We start from the raw sequence: 24,315 nt of genomic DNA, 5'->3' as shown, positions 1-24,315 counted from the left end.
TTTGAGACAGAGTCTCGCTTTGTTGCCCAGGCTAGAGTGAGTGCCGTGGCGTCAGCCTAGCTCACAGCAACCTCAAACTCCTGGGTTCAAACGATCCTCCTGCCTCAGCCTCCCGAGTAGCTGGGAGTACAGGCATGTGCCACCATGCCCGGCTAATTTTTTTTTCCTACATATACATTAGTTGGCCAATTAATTTCTTTCTATTTATAGTAGAGACGGGGTCTCGCTCTTGTTCAGGCTGGTTTCGAACTCCTGGCCTCGAGCAATCTGCCCGCCTCGGCCTCCCAGAGTGCTAGGATTACAGGCGTGAGCCACCGTGCCCAGCTTGGGGAATCTTTTTTTTTTTTGTTCTCCAACATTGTAGCCCCAGTACTTAAAACAGTGGCTGGCACACAGGAAGACACTTAAATATTTGTCGAATGAAGGAATGAAGGAATGAATGAAAGCCTGGGCTTCAGGGAGTGATTCTGGCCGTGGTTTGAACTAACCATACATGGCAAACAATGGAGGAAAAGGTGCCCAGGCTCCACAAGCTGCTGGTGTTCCGTGTGTTCCAGCCATTTGGGCTCCTGGGGTTCCCCACTAGATGAACATGGCCATTCTCTCACGTGAACAGGCTGGAGGGCACAGTGAGGCCTAGAGGCGTGTGATGTGCCCAACTCCCCTGTAATTATACGAGTCCTCACTCGGCCTGGACACGTGGCTGTGAGGGCACAGTTGATCCTGGCTGATGCAGCGGAAAGCTATGATGCAAAGTCAGACACTGGGAGGCATTTCCCCATGACCAGGGGCTGAGCAACAACCCTTAGGAATCCAACTGTCACAGGTTTTCCTACTTTTCTCCCACTCACACACATTCTGCTGGTGCTGATGAAAATTAAACCCTGAGTCAGCTTATGAATGCAATGATGAATATTTTTCATGTGAATTAAAACTCCACAATGAAAAAAACTGGAAAAAGTAAAAGACAAAAAGAATTATGAATTTTTCTGAAACAAATGAATATAGTAAAATGGGATATAAAACAGTGAGTGAGTGAAAGAAATAAAAAGTTTCTTTTGTTTTTATATACAAGATACAAGCTCTGGCTATAAGATAGAAGGTGGCAGGAGATGAACAACAATAGAGAGGAAAGGGCAGTACAGAAGACGGAGTTGACCCAAAGGGTCCTGCTCCTCTGCAACTTTCTGACATCCAAGTCTAGGATTAGGGGAAATCACCTGTGCATTACAGGTGATTGCATTACATTATACATGGCATGTTGCACTCTGCATGCACTTACATCCATCAAGTGTACTTGTGCCATGTCTTTTAAATATAAACACTAATGTATCCTATATGTACTATTTGCTTACTTCTTCCCAATTCCTGTACTGGAATTCAGGCTCCATGTAGACAAGAACTGTGTGTATTCTGCCCTCGGAATGGTGCCTGGCACAGACAGGCACTCAGTAAACATTTGGTAGGTGAATGAATAAATGACAAATAGCTGCTCACTCACCACCTACTTCCACTCCATTTGAATTGTGAATAATACTATTCTTTATTTCATGTGGGAGAACCAAGGTGTTTCTCCTTCCTCTCCCAGGTATCTGTTCCCAGACTAGCACGTACAGGTTGTATATCTCTTATCCAAAATGCTTGGCACTAGTGCTTTGGATTTGAGGTTTTTTATTTTTATTTATTTTAGATTTTGAAATATTTGCATAATACTCACCTGTTGAGTATCCCCAGTCCAAAAATTAAAAATCTGAAATGCCCCAATGAGCATTTCCTTTGAGCATCACATGTTGGCACTCAAAAAGTTTCAGATTTGGGGGCATTCTGGATTTTTGGATTAGGGATACTCAATCTGTATAGGTAAGCGAAAGGAGGGAGCCAGTGGTGCCACTTTTATTTCTACAGAACCTGCTGTGCTGCTTAAGATAGTTCATGTTTACAGACTTTGCCTCTTCACTGTGCTTCAATAACTACGAGCAGATGCTGACAACTCTCCAAGTTATGGGAAATCGGGGAAGGGCCCTCCTTCCTTTAGCTCTACGAGGTTCATTTAGCCTTGCTTACAGCAGAGTGGGTCTAGGGTTCCCATGCTTCAGCTACTTTAACAGGAGTTCAGACGGGAGCTGGTGAATGGGCATCAGGTAAGAGTGCCAGCCTCTTCTCACTGTGAATTCAAATACTGTGCACATCAGCTCCATTGCTGAATCCCAAACACATCAGCTTCACTGCTAAATCCTGATCACATGAGCTGGCTCTGTCCTACACCACAGCCAAGGGTAGAATCAGAACATAGTGCTGCTGCCATAAGTTTCAGACCAAGTCCAACAAAAGAAATTTTGGACTAATTTTACATATTGGATTAAGCCCATTAAAAAATAAAATCCCTGCAGAACTTATTCTAGAAAGAGAACAACGTGCCTAATTATTAGGGAGATTTTTACTTATACTCCCATATATCAACATTATGTTCTAAATTGCCTATTTTCTTACATGTAAAACTGTCCAGTTTCTGGAGTAAGAAAGCATGGACCAAGTGTCAAAGAGAGTATACTCAATGAGTACAGTAATTTACAAAGCACTAGAAGTTTTCTAAAATCACATTTTTATATTCAAGTTTTTGTCAAGTAAATGACCAACAAATTAGAGCTGCAACTAAATTACAGTGATTATTTTAACTCTCAAGCTGCAGAAATCAGTGTTAAAAAAGGCACAGAATTAAATAAAAATTAGCAAGTACAAAAGACAAAATAAATATGAATATTATTTATATATTTGGTACATTCTTCTGGAACAATAGCTTTGACCAATAAGCACATGAGTTGACTTATGTTTTTATCAGCAGTTATACCTTGGACCATTTTTCAGTGAAGGCAGCCTTTACCATCCATGACTGAGAGCTAACCAAGGAAACACAGCTGCATCTTTCTGGAATTCAGGGATTCTGCAGATCTGTTTCATCAGTGACTTAGATGGACTAGCCGAGGAATACTGAAATCTCTCCAGAAGAGTGTACACATTCACACAGTGTCTTTTCTAACAGCTCTAGGCTCAGAGCTCTAAATATAAAATTAACAGAAAACTCGAACCACTGAAGTATGGATTCCTTGTAAATCTCTCATCGCTCACATTATTATGATGCCTTTCTCCATTTTCCAACTTCTGATCCCTTCCAAACCCCTCAATCTGTTTGCTCAAACCCTCCCTGCACTATCTCTCTTCCACTTGAAGCTGAATCTGGCATCCATGTTTGTCTGCTCAGCAGGAGAGCAAGTTCAACAATCTCCTGCTTTTTATAAAATCAGTTTATTCCTCCCAATATAATAATTAGTTTCAGATGAACCTGGTTGCCGGGCCTCGGCTTGGTTCCACTGTGGTACTAGCAAGGAGAGCAGACACTTCCTGTTGCACTACTTTTTTAGGGCAACGAATCTGGATTCTATCTTAGATCCAGAGCAGAACTTTTGTGATTTATTTCTTTAACATAGCTGGGTTTCAATAACCCAGATTCCCAAAGAGATGAACTGAAATGATAATTAAGGGGAATCTTCTCAGTATATGTTTAAAATGGTTCAGATAAATTATTCCCCAATTTATCAAACTATAATAGTCACCAAGAACACAAATCTTATCAAAATAACCAGTGCTATATCCCTGCAAACATATATGTGTTGCAAACAGGAAGCCAACTTATGTTATCTTAATGCCTTACAACTTAATTAGCTTTTAAGGGATAATAAATACTGATAGGTAAATTTACTGGTTTAGAAACAAGGATATTCAGGGAATAATTCTAGAAAATCTCTATTCACAATGATACATAGATATCAAGCGAAACATTATTTTTTAGAAACAGGATGATCAAGATGATTTGTATGAAGCACAATCAAAACAGGCAGAGTCTTGGGTTACAACAGGGAAGTTGCCACAGTTTTCCTTCGGGTTTAAAGTCATCAGTCCCTGCACATTTTGACTCAAGTCAGTTCCAGCAGTGGAAGCATTTGTGAGAATTTTAGCCATCATAACCTTAGGTCATCCTATTTGTAAATCCCAGCAATCCCCGAGCTATGCTTTCAGGTCACCTTGAAGCATATATGCTCTGAAGCCTTGAATTATGAGTACCTCTTGGTATCTTAAACTCTTTGCCTGTTTAAATAGAGAGCAATCTCCCCTCTGCTTTATCACACAATAACCACACGAGTCCTTATGGTTTATCTTACCTTCACACGTACGGCCATCTGCAGAGATTGAGAAACCCTGTTCGCAGACACAGTGAAAAGAACCATCTGTGTTTAGACACTCCCCATGAGGACCACAGAGCCCTGGCTGTTCACATTCATTAATATCTGCAATTTAAAAGAGAGTTTCAAATACTGGGAAAAAAAAATCTGTTTTGTTTTCATATGCTATCAGACATACAGTAAAGAAAATCTATTATGAAATGGCTAGATATATATATATAAGCTGTGGCAATACAGTACCATTTGTCCAGATAACAGACCACAAGCCAAGCTGAACTGTCAGGAGAGGAAAACTATTTAGGTTGACTCATGAAATAGCCAATGTTCAAGCATTTCTGACCTATAAAAACAACGAGTTCATGGGTTCCACTCCAAGCGACCCTTATTTTGGACATATTGGAGAGTTGAGGAACATTCTAATTGAATGAACGACTCTGAGAAATATTCTTCATTGGTGAGAAGGCTACGTCTTCCTTTATCCTCTCCCACACCATGCACACAACCTGTTACAGCCAGTAGTACCGTGCTACGTCCCTGCCTGTCCATCCCTAGGATGTGGGCTGCTTAAGGGCAAAGCTGGACATGTCTTATTTATTTATATTTGGCTCAGAAATGGCACTTCACAAATGTCTGAATATATAAATGAAATACACTCCAGTCTATATCTCATTGAAAATGACTAAGAGAAATAAAAGTAAAAAAAGATCTTTTAGAGCAAGGAAGTTCATATCTACATGGCTTTGTGATGATGAAATTAGTGAAGGAAGATAAAGTGCTTATTGCAATGCCTAATACAACTAAGGTTCAAAAAGTGGTAGCTACTATTATGAAGACTCATGAACAGATCGTGCCGTAGTTAAATTTGTGTTGACCACCTTATGTTCAGCTTGTCCTAGATGTGGGTAATTATGCTCCCTGTGGCCAGGGTCACGAGACACTCCTAAACACTGACAATGTATGGAGTATTTAGTGTAAGTGAAATAGTCATTCACACCAGTTCTAATTATGTTGGCTAACACTGCCCAAGATGACAACATAAGAAACCTGGAGAATGGTTCACCTATTCATAATGGTACTGATACACCCAGCTGCCTAATTGTTGGTTCACTCATCTGTCCCTCATTACACTGATTGCTCCTTGAGAAGAACTTCATATTTTACCTGAGTTCCTAACTCCTAGTTGATGGTGTCCTAGGAATATCTGTCCATCACAAAACTTCTCAGTTATGTTCATTCTCCACTAACTTATCAGTGGTTGGTTAAAGTTGTCTTGGTTAATTAGGGTCATAAAAGTGATCACATGTCTGTAGCACCATGCAGGCAGTAGCCCCACCAAGGTCATTTTCCCATCTTCCTGAGGTCTCCGAGCCCCTCCTTTAGCTCTTACTGAAGAGTTCCTCAGTACAGGAACCTATACAAACACTACAAAGCTTAACAGGGACAGGGGACAGATACAGATTATGAGCTCTTCCTTGTGACCTCTAGAACATGTTAAGCCATGGTGGTCTTCAATAAAGTCACCACTTTCCCAACAACCACAATCTCCTGGGGCTCTTTTTGACTTGACTTCATTGTGCAATGGAAATTTTGGCAGTTATTGATTTATCCTTCTCTCTTTAGTAGTCCTGAACTCTTTACCCTTCCATCTGCCACATAATTCAGACTATTTGGCCTATTCATTGCTAAACCAAAATAAGAAACCAGGCAGGAATTACTCATATTTTCTTAATAATCCTCCCATTCTTATGATTGTTACTAATTTTCAGCTATTTCAAGGAAGATCAATGAATCATTTTCTACTTGTCTATTTCTCAGCATGATTTCATTCTGTGAAATTCTTTACTTCTTTTATAAAATTACTGATATCCGAGCAAGAAGGTGCCATAAAGTTCCACTGGCCTGGGGCTCAAGCCCAAAATCCACATGCATCTTGTGAAGCCGCAGCAGCTATCCAAGACCTCCTCCTTATTTTATCTTATGTTTCAATGTGGTCCCTTAAAAGCTACCCACTTTGCAACTTTGCATAGAGAATAATGTGCATAATCTTCTTGCATCAAAGCAAGCCACTGATTAACAAAAAATTGTCAAAAAGTTTGATGACAGGAACTGAAGATGAATTCTCAGACTTTTTTCCAGGAAACTGCTAAGAAAGAACAACATGAATATCTGGAACTAAAGAAACATATGCATTCAATTTGGACTGTACTTATTGAGGCATTTCTAAACTATGCTGCTAGTAACTCTGAGCTGAAAGCCAGACTATATTTAAATTGGGTTTCTTTCATGGGTCCGAGATGCCACAGAAATTCACAATTTGGCATGTGTAACTCAAAACGTGAAACTGAACTGTGTTTTGAATCTCAAATGTATCCTGCCACGTTCCTAAAGAGACTATTAACGTGGAAGTTCCATATTGTTTGTATATTATCATTAGTTTTGTGGGGGAAAGAGAATCCTACACACATTTCCAATTGAAAATGGCTTACTGTGTATGAAAGTATCATCAGAATATTAGGTAAGGTTTAAAGGTTATGCCTATGACACACTGTTACTCAAACATGTCCATGGTTAACTAGCATTGCCATCAATGACATTTTCAGAATTAATCTACGCCTATCTACAAAACGCTGACATGATCATGGGATTAGAGAAAAGTAGGCTAGTAACTGCTGGCAGGGTGAAAGATCACAAAGCTGCCTTCAGTGACAGAGTGAAAAGAGAATTCAAAGTGAGGTGAGTATATATGTGATCACAAACAGCCTCTAATAGGAGAAGGAAAGTGATGAAACAAATTCATAGACACTATTCCTTAAACACTTCTAACACTTACTTCACAAATGCTTTTCAGTTATTTGGATTTACATTTTTCAGATAGACATATTAATTTATTCTGGAAAACAGGAATAAGTGTGACAGAGAATGAAGTCAATTTCATAGTGATTGATAAGTCAATAAACCCCCATATGCTTGGAGCAGGTACATATTTGAGAGCTGATATCAAACCACAGACACAAATTTTATGTATTGAGAGAATATGGTAGTGCGATTAATGAATCAGATGATTAAATTAGTTCCATGTGATTTAATTCTAGAAGTTATAAAATTTGCAATATGAAACCTTGGTCCATTCATACTAAAACTTGGGTTTTGCCTCTATTGGGCCAAAAGAAATCATGACAAAAGAGGAATTAGAAAAGAAAATATTGCTTTTAAGCCAAAAGGCCTGTAATAAAAACAGGATTTACATTTAGTTTTTTTTTTTTCTTCTTCTTCTTTTTTCATCTCTTGGTATTTTTATATGAATCAAGATTCATTTTGTTAAAATGTAAAAGTCCCAAGTGGAAATATTCTAACATAAATTTATAATTCAAATGTTCCTTCTCTACTGCATTAAATCCAAGCACATTTATTTATAATTCAAATGTTCCTTCTCTGCTACACTAAATCCAAGCACACTTAATTGCTGCATTAGAAAAATTGAAAAATTGAAATTCGCTTTACTGCTTTATGATGGCAAATAAATACAAGATATCAAATGAGGTACATAGCAGTATATTTAAATGCTCGGATCAGTAATGGAATTAATTTTTAAAAACCTTGAGGCAAAGGTCCCTGGTCTTTTACATCTCTATGACACACAGTGGGGTGTGAATACTAATACAGATATATGGAGAATACTACGCCAATGCTATATCTTGGAGAGTAGACACTATCGTCTCCTTCAAAAGTATTGTTATTTAGAACACATATGAGGAGATATGATTTTTGACAATCCTGAATAAAAAAGTCATACATGTTCAATAACAGTGGATAAAGAATAACCCCAACAATCTTTTATTTATTTGTACCTTGGGATATACTACACAGTTCCATAATGACAGAGAAACAGTAAGAAAAAAATAACATTTATCCAAGTATCAGAATAAACAGATGTAAAGGTAAATATAAGTGTGAGTTTTCAATGGCAAATATAGGCATAGATTTATTAAGACTAATACATCTAGGAAAACTTGTGGGGCAGGCAGGTATAGCTAAAAATGTCGGGACACACAATCTAGACAATCTAATTTTTTAGCCATGGTGTCAAAATGACTCAATGCGTTATCCTGTGAGAAAAATCACTTAATTTTACTGTCATCTTTCTTTTGACTATAAATGTAACAATAATTGGTGTGGCTATGTAGGGAAGAATAGTTGGAAAAGATCCTGGGTTCGAATGTCAACTCTACCACTCATGAGAGAGGAGCACGTTAGTTAACTTTTTGGAGCCTCAGTTACTCATGCGCAAAGTGAATGTAAGAAAAATTAGCTCTTAAGTTGCTGTAAGAATTGAGAGATACCTACAGTACTCAGCACATTGAAGAAGCTCAATTAAAGCTGTAGTTGAGATTGTTCTTACTAGTACCTGTGTTGTGTGACTGTGTTCTTACTAGTATCTGTGTCCACTGTACTGTTTGGGAGACTAAATGTGAGAGTACTTTGAAAAAAATATAAAACCTCATCCTTCATGATTTTGACCAAATTATTAGTGAGGTTTTTTAGGAAGGAAAAAAAGCAATGGTGGGTACTGGATAAAAACAGGGATAGGGAAAAGGACAGATAAATATCAATTGTGGGACAAAATAAAATATGCCCATGAAGGACATAAAAAGGCTGGAAAGATCATTTAGAATCCAGTACCAAGGCTGGTGAATGGAAGGAAGAGCAAGGTACAGGTGATCTCTGCACAGAACCATGCACAGCAAGGACACAGCTCTGACACATATGAGTTCCACTGACACGGTGACAAAGCAATACCTTCCCGCACTTGATGCAGACCCAAGAAAGATATTTTAATAATGCACATTGGCATAGATTATTTATATATAAAGCAAATGGCAAAACTACATACTATCATTGGAAAGCATTGCAAAATTGAAGAATTATGTAAAATGTCTAAAAAAAAAAGAGACAAGTACCTTGACATCTTTTATTGTCATTTAGCTGGAACCCATCTGGACAGGTACAATCATATGAGCCTTCAGTATTAATGCAGTCTCCTCTCTGGCAAACACTGTTGTCCTCCAAGCACTCGTTGATATCTACAAACCGATTTAAAAATTTTAAATGACTAAATATTAGAAAATTAGACACTTTTTCTTATCACATAAAGGTGCATTATTTTTATATCATTTATAATGCATAATCTTAAATGCATGGCAGATTTTTTAACTTTGAGAGTTTTTAAAAAAAATGAAACACTTTAAAGGATTTCAGCCTTGAACAATACAGGGAAGTTTTAAACACCAAATGAAATTAAATGGAAGAGGAGAAGTCAAAATTCTGTAACAAACAATTACGTGGTTACAGTCTTGGTGACAATAGAGAATAAAAATACTTCAAATATACATATTGTCAAGTATATCTCAAGCATACCAAACATGCTTCATCTATTTATAGATGCATTATATCATATATATAATTTATATTACATATAATTTATGTAATTTATATTATACATATAATTTATATTATATATTTTATATATAAATATTTCCTATTATGCATTATAGGAAAGATTTAAAAGTTTTTGGCATGGCTTTTGCCCCTAAAGAAAAATGTTTATTAAAAAAATAAACTATGTTGTATTAATAAAAATAAACATGTAAGATATTAAATTATTTTATAAATCCAAAACAATTTAGCTTAAGAACGGTCAGAAAATATAGCTACTTGATAAAAGAATAGTAATAACTTTAGGGGTCATATGAATTTAGAGAAAAGATATAAAGATCAAGAGAGGCTTCATGTGACAGAGGAAATGTATTCTACGGGGAGTCTTGAGAGCAGGGTAGAGAACAGAGGAGGAAGACGACCTTCTAGATGAAGGCAAATCAGCAAAATCAAACGCCTAGTTGCCATCACTTACTCAGCAGCTATCACAAACAGGTTTCGCCTGGATTTTCAAAAACGCGTATCTTTACAGCATATGTGCAACTAAAAGTGGTATCCATAACCAGTAATGAGATTTGACTGTGAGAATGTGAGACAATTAATGACGCCCCTCACTGCGCGAATGTTGGGCAGATTCTTCTCGAGGGCTGTTTATTACCACATTTACTCCTAGTCAGGGCTCATTATTCCTAACACACTCCATGAGTCCCTCTTCTGTGGTGTCTGTGCAGGATTTAAACTATTAACACTGAAGAAAGCTAAGGAACAAAACCTTGTTTGCTCAGAATTTGGCATTCAACGGCATTTCTTGCAAATAATTACAATTGCTGTGAAAATACGTGTGAGATGCCAGGAAGAAGTGAACATGGAGACTTCCACGGTCTCGCTTACACTCCCTGCCATCTGGTGCCAATATGGTGACACTGAATTAAATTGTCCTCACAGAACGCAATCAGCCAGTTAACTGGCTTCTGTACCATTCACACGGCAAACAAGAGAAACAAGAGAGCGCCTTATCATTTCATTCTATCAAAACAAAAACAAGTGATGATGATGAGTGTTCACAATTGAAACATTCTCTGAATAGTGAATATTGAACATCTCTGAATATTGAATATCAAAACATAAAACATAGCTGATGTGACCTTGTCTCCGCTAAAGCAAATTATTGCTTTTTCTTTAATGTGTTTCTCCAACTTCACTAAGTATGATTTATATACAATAAATCCATCTATTTTAAGAGTCCAGCTCAGTGAATTTTGACAAATGTGTATACATCCTTGTAACCACCAGTCATGGTACAGGCATTTCCATCACCCCAAGAGGCTCCCTTTTGTTCCTTTTGTATTTGGCTTCTGCTCAACATAACATTTTTTGAGATTCATCCAAGTTGTGTGTGTCAATAGTTCCCTCCTCTTTATTGCTGAGTAGTATTCCATTGTACGAATGTACCAGTTTGCTCACCCATTCACCTTTCAATAAGCATTTGGAGTTATTTCCATTTTGGCCTTTATGAATGAAGTTTCTATAAACATTCATGTGTGAGGCTTTGTGTGAACATATGCTTTCATTTTCCTTGAGTAAACACACAGGCATAGCATGCCTGGGTCCTAGAGTAAGTCATACAGTAAGTCTATGTCTAAGTTTTGAAAAAAACTATTTCCTAAAGCAGCCAGACCATTTACACCCCCAGGGGCAGTGTGAGAACTCCAAATGTTCCATATTTATTCTAATAGCTCCACAACTATTCTAATGGGTGTACAGTAGAGGATCAGTTTTTAGATACACCTTCCTTACTTTGTTCTGTAGGAAATGGAGACAAAGTGAGGAGAAGTATATTTCGTCATTGGCTTTATGTAAAAAATTTTCAATTTGTAAAAGATCAAGGAGAATCCTGAGAATAAGAAATTTAGCAACAAGAAAAATATTCCACAACCTAGATGTTTGCCTCAGCATAATGGAAGCATGTCAGCTCTATTCACACTGCTTTAAAGTAATGTGAGGCTGGGTGCGGTGCCTCACACCTGTAATCCTAGCACTCTGGGAGGCTGAGGCAGAAGGATCGCTTGAGCTCAGGAGTTCGAGACCAGCCTGAGCAAAAGCAAGACTCCATCTCTACTAAAAATAGAAAATTTGCTGGGCGTAGTGGCGCATACCTGTAGTCCCAGCTACTTGGGAGGCTAAAGCACGAGGATAGCTTGAACCCAGGAGTTTGAGGTTGCAGTGAGCTATGATGCCACTGCACTCTACCTGGGGTGACCAAGCAAGACTCTGTCTCAAAAAAAAGTAATGTGATTTTCATTCATTTTCCAATATCTAAGAGAAATGATGAATGTGAGGGAAAAACACATAAAGTGTTTATAAATAATTATATACATTTAAAAACTCTGTGCTTTATGTTACAGTCAGGTTTAGTTTAAAAATTTTTTGAATGATCTTTTTATTTAATTTTTTAAAAATCTTATTCCATTTTTCTTTTTGTTTTTTTTTTACACTTAAGCATTTTTTAGAAGACACAAAAAGATCTTTATCATAACTTTCGGAGCAAAAAAGAGTAGGTTAAACATTAAGAGAGCCCAACAAGAGATTGTTCTGCACCACCACATGGGGTGGTATGAAAAGACAGATTCCTCCTAGGATTTAGGACACAGGTTTTTAAGGAAAACAAGGGTGAATCCTGGTCCTTCTTTACCGAGACTAAGCTTGCCAAGGTCACCAAAGACCCCTATCTTACTACGACTCCCGTGGTTAATTTCTGGTCCTCCTCTTACCAACCATCACTGTTTGACACGGTTCATCACTCCCTCCTCCGTGAAGCGCTTTCTTCTCTGGGATTCTGGTTCTCCTCCTTCCTCACTTGCCACTCTCCCCTCAATCCCCTTTGCTGGTTCCTTCTTATTTCCTTACTTCCAAATCTTGGAGGGCCCAGGGCCCTGCTTTTCTAACCACAATCACTCCTTTGGTGATCCAATTTCATGGAGTTAAACACTATCTATCTACTGAGGGCTCCCTGTCCAGATCTCACCCCTGAATTCCAAATGTAAAGGTGCAACTGCCTTTCAGATATCTCCCCTTGAATGGTCATTTTAGGCATCAAAAGCTGAAAGTGCCCATGTGGAACTCCTCACCTCTTCCACAAAGCCTGCCCCCTTTGCATCTGCCATTCCTTTGAATGGAATGCTCTTCCTATAAATAATCAAATGTCATTGTCTCAGGGAAGCCTCTACTTGTCTCCTCATTTAAAATCAACACCCTCCCTCAGCACTCCTCATCTACCACACTTTATTTTTCTCCGTTAACATTTATTGCCACTTAACAAACTAAAACATGCTTATTCAGCATGTTTATTGTTATCTCCCTCACTAGAATGTAAGCTCCACAAGGGTAGGAACTTCTGTTCGGTTTATTGCTGTATGCACTGTGCCTAGAACAGTGCCTGGCACTAAATAAATATTTGAACAAATAGACAAGTGAATAAATGAATGACTCCAACTTGGAAAGAAATATCACAAGGACAGGAATACGATCACGTCTCCCCACCTTTTCTGATGTTGTCCACAAAGAAATGACCAAGAATGAAGGGCTAAGGGAAGACAGAGTAAGTAATGAGTTGTCTTCTCAGGCTTTGTAAGGGACTTGCAGGGAGCGACCTCAGTGAGGGGCTGAGGACAGGTTAAGGTAGACACGAGATTAAAGATTGTGCCTGGGAGGGAACGAGGCAGAGGCAGAGCCTCTGAAGGCTGAGACGCCCGAGACCTCTAAGAACCAGGACAAATGAGGCCCCCCCGATCATCACTGAGGGTTACTGAACATGCAGGAAGCAGTAAGCGGCCCACAGAGAAGAACACACCACTTAGGATTCTGACTCTACGCAGAGGCCAGGAGGATTACAGCATAATGCCATAAGAAAACAAGGTCTTTGCCAGAGTTATTAGAGGAAAATTACACATGTAAACATGAAAGCCAACAAGAAAGATGGCTCTTCCTCCCGCAGCTGTGAGCGGCACGTGAACAGCCACAGCTCCGTTAATTGTGGCTAAATACCACCGGGGAGTGTCAGAAACAGAACTAGCTGGGAATTAGCAGGCTGAAGTGCTAACATAGTTTCAAAGGGAGCTCTGAATCAGTTGGACGGACTCCAGTCCTATTTATAACCCAGAACACGAGGGAAATTGGTCCTGACTTTAAGAGAAAGAGGCCTGATTACATATTCCAAAAGAAGCTTTCTTATGGAACTTAATTGTATCTTAGAAACATATACATTAGCAATGAAGAACAAGTTGGCTAAAATGTTTTTGTTTGACTTTTCATGTAATGGATACTTTTAGAATAAAAACCTTACACTTCTCTTAAGGTGGTTACACATTAAAACAGCCAAACCAGAAAAACACACCCTCTGATGAATATGAACGACCCTCTGATGATTTAATCAATGGACTGGTTACCTTCTTGGCTTGCCTGGGAATCAGGGCAGAAGAGATGAAGATGGTCAGTTTAGGTTTTCAGCTCCCTACCATATATGTTACCACCTACTTAGTTCTAGAATAGATTCTTCCACGACTGGTTCTCCCCTACACGACTGCCCCTTCCACTTCAGAATGCCACTGTGCCAAATGATTAACGTTTACTCATACTTTAGAGTTCCCCAAACATACTTTTTCAGACATAATCATATCTTACTAAATTGATTTATCACTTACCTGACCATTTGCCTATTTTTCAACAGGTATATTGATTACAACTTTTCACTGGTGTTATTAACCCTTTGAGGAACATTATCACCTTAGGATAAAATCCCCGAAGTTGATTTATGGATTCATAAACTCTATATATTTTAAGACCTTTGAAACTCTGCCACACTTGCCCTCCAGAAGAGCTGGGTCATTTCACATTCCTGGCGGCAGCAGGTATGGCTACTCAGCCACTTTATACCTGCTGTGCCAAGTTGTCTGGTCAGAAATGCAGAATGCTATAAACTACAGTGGATCTTTCCAACCAACTGGACTGGGAATGAAAAAGGATTTGAGACCATTGAAATACGCACCACAAAACCATTCCCTAAAAAGCTCACCTACTTCTCCCAAAGGTGGGATTCAGACCCTCCCTCAAAAACTGTGCATGTGAGGTGCAACTGCCAAATGCTCACATTTCTGTTTTTACAACTGATAGGCTCTAAATGCAGGAAAAGGGGTGAACTGAAACTTATTGCTTGGGTGGACACTGGACACAGAGTTCACAAGTGACAGGCTGGTGGCAAAAGGAAGCAAGCAGCACGCTGGGAGGAAACATTCCCCTCTCCGTACACTGGACTGCAGGCAGGTCCTCAGCCATGGCGAGGAGTGGAAGTGGTTAACGATGCACAGTGCTCTACATGTGCAGTACCTTTTAGAAACATTTTATGCAAAAAGCTCAAAATTGAGTTAAACTTTGGCTCTTCAAAACCTTCTAGTTGTCTGGAAAGTTAAGCTGTATTTACTTATTTGGAACATTTGGAAGTTGGTCCTGCATAAATTAGGTGTTATGGTTCAGAATTATGCATCCAGGATAAACCGTCTATAGCTGGTAAAGTAAAACTAATTCTTTACACCTCTGGCTGACACAGTTCTAAAAGACAGCTCCAATCAGTGCAAAGAAAGCCTGGATTCTACTTCCCTTCTTGGCATTATTTGTGTGACTATGGGAAAAATACTTTGCAGGGATATAATATTCTCACTGTGAAGTCATCAGGTTGGGCTCAAGGACAGAGGCTAAGATGATGTTCAGATTTCCCTCTGATCCTGGCATTTTATGATTGCAAAAGCAGGCGCAATTCTTACCTTCACAGTAGTCTCTAAGTGCGGACGCTCTGTAACCCTGGTCACACACGCACTGGAAAGAGCCCTCTGTGTTCCTGCACTGCCCGTGAGTGCAGAGGTGACGGTGCTGGCATTCATCAATATCTACGGGCAAAGAAGTACACAGAAACGGTAGAAGCAGTGCTTCACAGAGATTTTCGATCATTCAGATAAAGGAGGTCTATAACCTATCTGGCTTACAATTGATTTTGCATTTTCATCATGTGACTTAAACAGACCTCTATGAAAAGGTAATTCCCCAGTAGGGAAAATCCAGGTAAACTTAAACATTTAACCAATGGGCTGAACATATTAACCCCACTGTTCACTGATAAGTGGCAAATACTTTGTTGTAATCTGTAAACCCAACCAATCTAACCATCTTGGATTTCTTTTATAACTTCAACTACAACACTGAATTTAAAAGCACTTAAGCCAAAGGGTCAGCAAACTATAGATCACAGGCCAAACCTACCCTACTGCTGATTATTGTGTATAATGTTTTGTTGGAAAACATATCCATTTATTATCTGGCCGTTTACAGAAAAAGTTTGCTAACCCTCTCCTTCTGCCTCCCTACAGATTGTTCTGTACCTATAATCCTGAGTTCAGGCTCACAGACAGGCATGTATGATATCTACATATAGGCAGCACATGATATACTGCATGCATTTAATTATTTTACCTTCATGATTGGATTTTAACTTCCCTGAAGGCAGGGACTATGACAACTAAATCTTTATTACTCCTTAGATGACCTAGCATTTTACAATGAGTAGGCATTCAATTCATGTTGTTCTTTTGATGGACATTCTTTACAATGGTTGAGAGCATTCGCCTATTGTCAATGGGATTCTATAAGATTTAACACGCCTATCAGTTCCCACAGGGACCCTGTTCCATTACTCTCCCCCACTCTCACCATAGCATCAGTTTGGCTATCATAGTTTTCAACATCTGACATGGTTTTTTCTGAACTGATCATCCAGTAGGTGGTTCTGGATGTATGTGATTATCTTTGATAACAGTACCAAAAGCTTTTCAAAGCAAAGGACTTTGAATAAAGCAACCTTCTTGTATCCTATGTAGACATCTTACTATCCATTCATTTGTATTTTTTATGCATAGCAGGTATTCATTAAATGCTTGGTGACTGGAGTTAGGAGTCATAAAATGAAGTACAAAAGCTTTGAGTCCCCTCATAACATCTAGAAAAAGTTGTGTAATTGATCTGTATATAAGCATGTGCTTATATGTGTTTATCATTCTCCACTTCTAGATTAGGTATTGTAACATTCTAGAAAGGGATATGTAGGGAATGTTATGATAATGTTTATAGATGTCTTTGTAATTACCATCATATACTATCACTTTTATAACACTATCTCGGATTTTTTTTGCTTATTAAGCATTCAAAATGTACACATAGATATGGATATTATTTGTTTCCTTATGATAAAATTATTAGTCTTATATAGTGTGGATTCTATTCTTAAATAAGAAATGATGTTTCCTTTCAAGAACTCTGGACACTTGTGCTTGTCACAGCTGATATCAGGTATCTTCAAGGTCAGGAAGCATATCCTTATTGGGAAGTAAAGTATTTCTGTGTGATGTCAGTGAAATATTTCTTTAAAAAGTCTAAGGTCAACCCTAGCAAGTCCAGAATCCTGTTACCTGTAAGAATAGGACAAATTTTGCAAACTTTATTTCTTAGTATAAGGAGTACACTGTTTCAGTTTTACTGAAAAGTCTTCTTTAATGATTTTTTTAAAAGGCAAAAATTTTCTAAAGCTAAATAGACACAAAAACCAAGTTTATTAACATTCCATAACATAATACCAGCCCAATATAATGGCCTTCTAATTCCTGACATGCCAGTATGTAACATCTTTAAATGAATTTAAATGTTTAAATGGAAATCACTTTCTATACTAAAGAATTATACAGAGAGCAATAATTTTTCTTCCTAATATTAATGCCTAGCAACTGATCACTACTGCCATATTTTCAAATTTAACTCTCCTTCCTTCTTGTTTTATTGGATTCCCTAACATATACTTAAATCCCTGGCTTTCTGGCACTGTAAAGCAATCACCCAGGTAATTTCTAAAAGGCACACTCAATTGAATGAGTATCTTTTCCGACCAGGCACTTTAAGATGAAATCTCAGTAGTCATGTTGCCACACTCTTACCTTCACACTGGTCTTTAGCTGCCGACAGCTGGTACCCCTGCCCACAGGTGCACCTGAAGGAGCCCTCGGTATTTTTGCACTGCCCATTTATGCACAGCTTCCCCTGCTGACATTCATCAATATCTGCAAACACAACAATGACAATTGTTTTCAAAAAGAGATTACCTAGGACAATGCAGTGCTCCCTGTAATGTACTTAGGGGTTATTGTTACAAAAATAATAGCGCTTCTTACGGAGGTACTATGAACTTCAGTATGTATCAATCCACCAACCTTTCTTGTATCAACCTCAGGATGCTTATATGCAGTACAGAAATAATTACAAATACACCACAAATTTATAAGTATGAGCTACTTATAACTTCAAGCTTCTTGTTATCTCTCTCTCATATTTTGGATAGAGCAGAAAAACAATGTGAAATATTTCAGAGTTGAAAACAAAAGGCAAAAGCTGAAGCACAGAATAATGGCTACCAGTTTGTTGACCTGTAGAGTTGCATGAACGAAGGCAGAAGTAAAACTCTACCAGGAATTTGAAAAACAAAATCAAAACAGAGGCAGTTCTGGAAGGACACAGACATTTCTACTTTATTTAGAAGAAGTTGAACTACTGGGTCAAACAGTTGCATTAAAGAACACTGAGCTCATTTGCAAAAAAATTAGGAAAGTCAAGAAAAATGGTAACATTATTATGACTGCTGGAATACCAAAGGAGAAAGCGATAAGTGAGGATTTCAAAAAATGTCTTGACTGAAGATAAAGCTACCGATTGAGAAAGAATTATAATTCTTAATGAGGGTTCAAGAAAATGTCATGTAAACAAAATTACACAACTAAAATGAAAGAATAGCTTCATTAATAACTTGAGCACTTCTGGTAGAAGTAGTGTTAGTTTTCCAAATGTTTTTGTTTGGCTATTATGTTGGTTTGGCCTATAGATAATTCTGTTTTGCCTTGTCTGTATAGATCTTCCTTAGCATGTTTTGCCGAATAGCTAGTAAGTTTATAAGAGTTTATGTTTATTAAAACATGGTACGATTGATCTTCACCATCTACACCACAGGTTTGTTGTAAGGGAACAGATGCAAAACCTATAGGTTGAGTATACTCAACCCTATACTTGGAAGAAAGGCGCCCTCATCTAAATGGAGTAATAAAGAAAATAGCAGGATTTGTTTTAAAGAAACCATGTCCCAAAGATAAATGCATGATAGATTGTTGTTTTCCTCTAAAAATATATTATTTAAAATGCATCTAAAAGTTTTTGCCAGGAAAATGCAATTAACTGTATGGCTCTTTCCCTTAAGTATTATTGACAATTACCTATTTCCCGAGCAAAGTTGCATTTCTTAACTTCTAATGAGGCACTAGCCTTTTGAATTTTATCCTGCTACAAGCAAGGTGTCAGATTATCCTATGTTTCCTGAAATTGCTCACACAAATTATATGTAATTGGAGTTCAAGAATTTGTTTAATTTTTCATAGTAATTACTCTAGTTGACTACAAACTTTTGTTTCATCAATTGTGTTATTGGTTTCTTTTCTTTGTAAATAATTCTTGGTTGCCAATTATTGACTGTCCACAGAGAAATTAAACAAGCTGAATTTCATTTTAAAAGTTATTTTAACACCTTTCCAACACTCTATTAGCTTTAGGAGTCACTGGCAGCAAAGATCAGCCTATATCATATTTTTCCTTCAGCACATTCTATAAAATACTTGAGATGTCAGTTCACAAACGTAAGACCAACAATAGCTCTTGTAGCTGGCTGGATCTCCCATAATGTCTGACAACATTTTTAGTGCACTGGACTCCTTTTGACTTTCTCCTAGAACAGGACAAATTAAGCATTCCCATGTGAAGATGTCTGCAGCAGGGATATACTCTCCATTCCAAGTACTGTCAGGGTATGCCAGACATATTACATAAGTTGCTCATTTATGTTGCTTAGACTGTCAGAAGTAATTCATTACAAGTCATGACACATACGCTTGGAATAACTTGAGACAACGGTTATCTTGAACAAGGTGATCTTTGGGTCTTTTAAGTGATCAAAGGGAACAAAGGCAATGTAATTCTAGAGATAAAAATATTTTTCTTTTCTGATGAGGGACAAAATTCCTGAGACAAAAGAAAGCTTTCTAATAAAATAGGCATGCAGGACAAATGTCTTCTCTTTTTTTGTGCCAAGAGATAAATAGAAAACATCATTCCCCATGAAAGGTATTGATTTAAGGGAATTTTTGCACATACTATTTGACAAGTCTAGAATTAAAATAGAGAATATGTCGAGGTATTTATAAATTTAGGACATACAATCCTAAAATGCACAGATACAATAAGGTCAAGAGAAACAAGTAACAAATTAATACCTCAGCTCACGTACTTATAACCTGAAGAAAGTTGTCAGCCTATTTAGTGAGATAAAGATGAAGTCAATATTTAGGACTATCAACAAGGCCAGATTGTCAGAATTGCTGGGATATTGGAAAAAGGACAGATTCATAATCTGGGGTAAGTTTGACAGCCATGACCTGATGTGGTTTGGGAAAAGATTATGAGATGGTTAAAGAAAATGATGCTATCATTGTAGAAAAGAAAGACTTTGGCAGAGGAGTAAGGAGAACAATTAGTGCATATGTAGGTTTCCAAAGCAGAAGACAGTAATGGGGAGACAGCATTGGAATCAGGGGAGAGGGCAAAGTTAAATGCCAAATTGAGGCAAGAAGCCCATTCCCACCTTTCAGCTTTGGCATGTGCTGTTTCCTTTGCCTGCCAAGTTTTTCTCCCTTTTGTATGCAATATTTTAAGACCCAAGTTCAAACAGCTACACCTCTGTGAAGCTTTCCCAGAAGCACACAAGCAGAATTAGTCACACACTTTGCGCTGTAACAACTTCGTTTATGCCTCTCATTTAGCAAACACCACCATCACCAGCACGTCCTGCTCTGCCCCTGCATTAGCTCATTCTCCCTGGACCATCTGTCCCTGTATTATCTCTTGCCATCCTCACATCAACTCAAGTAGGTGCCATTGTTGTTCCCTTTTTTGCAGATGAGAAAAGCAAGGCTTAGCGAAGAAAGAAACTGTAACTTATCCAACCCCACACAGCCTCTAAGTGTCAGAGGTGGGATCTGCTATACTGTCTTTTTTAAAAAACAACTGAACTCTAGACTTTGCTGGATTTCAAGAGTTTTTCCAATCATGTCATCTTTGTGATTCAGGATCCATTCCAGGGTACTACATTGCATTTAGTTGTCTTGTCTCCCCAGTCTTTCCTTGTTTTTCATGACCTCATCTGTCTTAAGGAGTACAGGCCAGAATCCTGTAGAATGTCCCCAGTATGTATTTGCCTTATGTTTTTGTCATAATTAGACTAGGATTATGGGTTTTTGAAAAGAAGGGCACAGAGATGAAGTGCTTTAGTCATGACACTATGTCAGGTATACATGAAATTCACATGACATCAATGATGATGTCAGCCTTCATTAGTTGGTTAAGACAGCTATACTGCCTTCTTTTTTTTTTTTTTTTTTTTTTTGACAGAGTCTCACTCTGTCACCCAGGCTACAGTACAATAGCGTCATCATAGCTCACTATAAGTGAAACTCTTGGGCTTAAGTGATCCTCCTGTCTCAGCCTCTAGAATAGCTGGGACTAGAGGCACATGCCACCATGCCCAGCTAATTTTCTGTTTTTTGTACAGACAGGGTCTTGTTCTTATTCAGGCTGGTCTCTAACTCCTGACCTAAAGTGATCCTTCTGCCTCAGCCTCCCAGAGTGCTACGATTACAGGCTTGAGCCACTATGCCCAGCTATCCTGCCTTTTAATGTGTTTTGTTACCCATAATTATCTGTTGCAGATTTGAATCTCTTCTAATGAGTCAAAGTTCTTTGAGAGAATGTAGCCTCTCAGTAACATCTTCCTTTAAGCACAGTGCCTGCCACATGTTGTTTCCCTTATACATGTAAAGGAAAGGAAGCAAGGAAGGAAGAACAGCTTCTGCAGCAGCCTGGCAGAGTGCCACAAGTGACCGGAAATGAGTATTCCGAGGGTGGCATCAATCGATGGTGATGGTGTGAATTCTGGGATCTAGGGAGACCTCTCAGAGAGGGGCAGGCTCAGCTGGGATTACAATGATCAAGAACAAGAGAGTGTCTCACTCAATATGTGTCTACTTTCAGCAGCATCCCTTTAGAGAGTCCAATCCCCTAATTTCAGGGATGACAAGATGTCTGGAAATCTGAGATCGCCCACCTAAGGTTGTACAGTGAGCCACTAGAAGAATCATACCAATAAGCAGTGAGGAAGAAGATGGGATAAACCTGAGCAAGTGCTTGGGAACAAATAAGCACAGAATATTCACGGGGCAGTTGTGAGATCAATTTGGATGAGTCAGAGAATGCAAGTTGAAGAATATAATCATGACCAATCAGTTTGGAATATGAAGGATGAGGACATAGTACAAGAGTTTTCAGCTATAAACAGATGAAAAGGACCAGGCAGATTGGAAAGAAAGAAGACCAAATGACAGCATATGGAAATAAGCTAAACATAGCAATAAAGTAAAGATTAACAATGACTTGCAAGGCTTGAGAGCCTCATCTAGCATGAACCCAGTGCATGGAGGAAGAAATGATACCTTTCAGATGATTCTCATGTCTAATTGGTCTGAGGAGGTACCCAGTTTAAAAAGTCAGTAGGAAAGTTGTGGATGTGGCCAAAAGAGAAAGAATTAGGAGAAAATGGAGATGTACCAGCCACATGTATGGCTGGTATTCTGTTGTATAAAAGGAGCAAGGCACCAAATTCAGATGCCTGCAAATTCCCTACCGCCAGTGGAAGAGGCTTCAATATCTACAGGACACGAGAGTATTCACCTACTGCCCACCTACCATGGTGAGAAATTAATTGTCACCCTAGAGTCTTCGCTAATATTGAGACACTAACTTAAGAGAGAAGAAAAATCTTACTTATTCCCTCTTTTCGCCTTTGACAGAACATACTTATAGGTATAAAAGTAGTGGGAGTGAGCAGAAAAGAAACAATGTACAGATTTGACCATAAGAAAAAAAATTAAAACTTTAAGAACAAAGAATCTTAAAAAGAAAAATTAGGGAAACCTTGGACAAATTCCAACACTATACCTACAAAAAAAATATGTAATATATATACACACACATGTACATAGGTTTATATGTATATTATATATAAACAGTTTATATACATTGATTTTAAAAATGAAAAACCTAATAAATGGGAAAAATATGAACAGAAATTTACAAAAAAAGAAATGTATGTTTAATAAATGTATAAAAAATTTTAATAATTAGAAGTGTTCAGGTAATTACTAAAAGGAATGAACATATAAAATATTAAAACCTCTCAGAATTTTAAATGCAATACATATTTGAAAATTAAAAATTAGTGGTTTCCTGTCAGAAGAATAAATAGATCACTATACATTATATGTATCAAAACATCACTATGTACCTGATAAATATAATTATTATACATACATTTTTTAAAAAGCAAAAAACAAAATAGTAAAAAATATTCAGAACATTTTACCCACTAATTCCCCTTTTATATACAAAGAAATAATGCTAAAATTAAGACAAAAGCTTATTTAAAAAAAGAAGTCTGTTACAGTTTTTTTCACATAATTATGACAAGTCAGAAAAAAAACTGTTTGCTCATCACCTAAAGAATAGCAAGAAAATTGTGGTATGGAATACACTAGAATATTATGAAGCCTTTAAAAACATTTTTAAAGGGTTACTAATGGAATGTAAAATGATTACATACCATTAAATGATAAAAAGTAGGAGACAAAATTGTACATAGAAATAATGTTCATAATATACAATATCCATGAGATATGAATAGCCATGAATGAGATAATAAGACATTGTTGCTGCTTCTTTTTATCTTTCTATATTTGTTAAATTTTCTACAACAAGTGTATGTTGGTTTCTTTAACAGCAATTTTACTGAGATATAATTCACATGCTATGCAATTCTTCTATTTAAAGAACAATTCAATGGATTTTAATATATTCATAGAGTTGTGCAACTGTGTGTATTGCTTTTATAACCAGAAAAAAGACTTTAAATAAATAGATGTGTGGTTTACAGAAACTCTCTAAAAATACATTGTTTTCCTTTATGTAAATAGATACGCTCTGTGTTTAACCACAATGAGGAGCCACTCGCAGGGACGCCAACCAAAATGTGCTCCAAGCAGCTCAGTCAAAATCAATGCAGGTAGTGTGGTTCCCTTTTCCAAGGCCAGATACTCTAATCTATTCTTAAATGAAGTTCAAATAAAAATGGGAAATTTGATCACAGTATTTACCTTTACAGTGCTTGTGGTCTGGAGTCGGGTTATAGCCCTTGTGGCATGAACACATGTAGGAGCCTTCAAGGTTGGAACAAGTACCATTTGTGCAGACGTTTGGTTCCAGGCACTCATCCACATCTTGAAGAATGTTGCGTAATGGAAAGAACAAAAAAAAAAAAAAAAAAAGAAGAAAAAGAAAACACGAATAGAGTTAAATTTGGTTAGAAATGGAAACAGTAGACTTTCAGAAGACAAGGCAGATTCTTGAA

The 24,315-nt window shown here is 37.7% G+C and overlaps 1 protein-coding gene across 10 annotated transcripts in view; it reads right to left on the bottom strand.

Annotated features, from left to right (window-relative positions):
• LTBP1 (latent transforming growth factor beta binding protein 1) overlaps window positions 1-24,315 on the bottom strand; it is a 401,756-nt gene that overhangs the window by 75,523 nt on the left and 301,918 nt on the right. For all 10 annotated transcript variants that reach the window (XM_012788393.3, XM_012788394.3, XM_076000662.1 and 7 more), the window contains 5 exons: window positions 24,062-24,184; window positions 17,702-17,824; window positions 15,488-15,610; window positions 9,197-9,319; window positions 4,218-4,343 (listed from right to left, as the gene is read on the bottom strand). In XM_012788393.3, the coding sequence (XP_012643847.1) occupies window positions 4,218-4,343; window positions 9,197-9,319; window positions 15,488-15,610; window positions 17,702-17,824; window positions 24,062-24,184 (618 nt within the window). The remainder of the gene's footprint in view (window positions 1-4,217; window positions 4,344-9,196; window positions 9,320-15,487; window positions 15,611-17,701; window positions 17,825-24,061; window positions 24,185-24,315) is intronic.

The sequence above is a fragment of the Microcebus murinus genome, chromosome 3 (genome assembly GCF_040939455.1).
Source record: "Microcebus murinus isolate Inina chromosome 3, M.murinus_Inina_mat1.0, whole genome shotgun sequence".
NCBI lineage: Eukaryota > Metazoa > Chordata > Mammalia > Primates > Cheirogaleidae > Microcebus > Microcebus murinus.
Note: the sequence above shows the minus strand (reverse complement) of the source record. Positions and strands in the feature narration are given on the sequence as shown.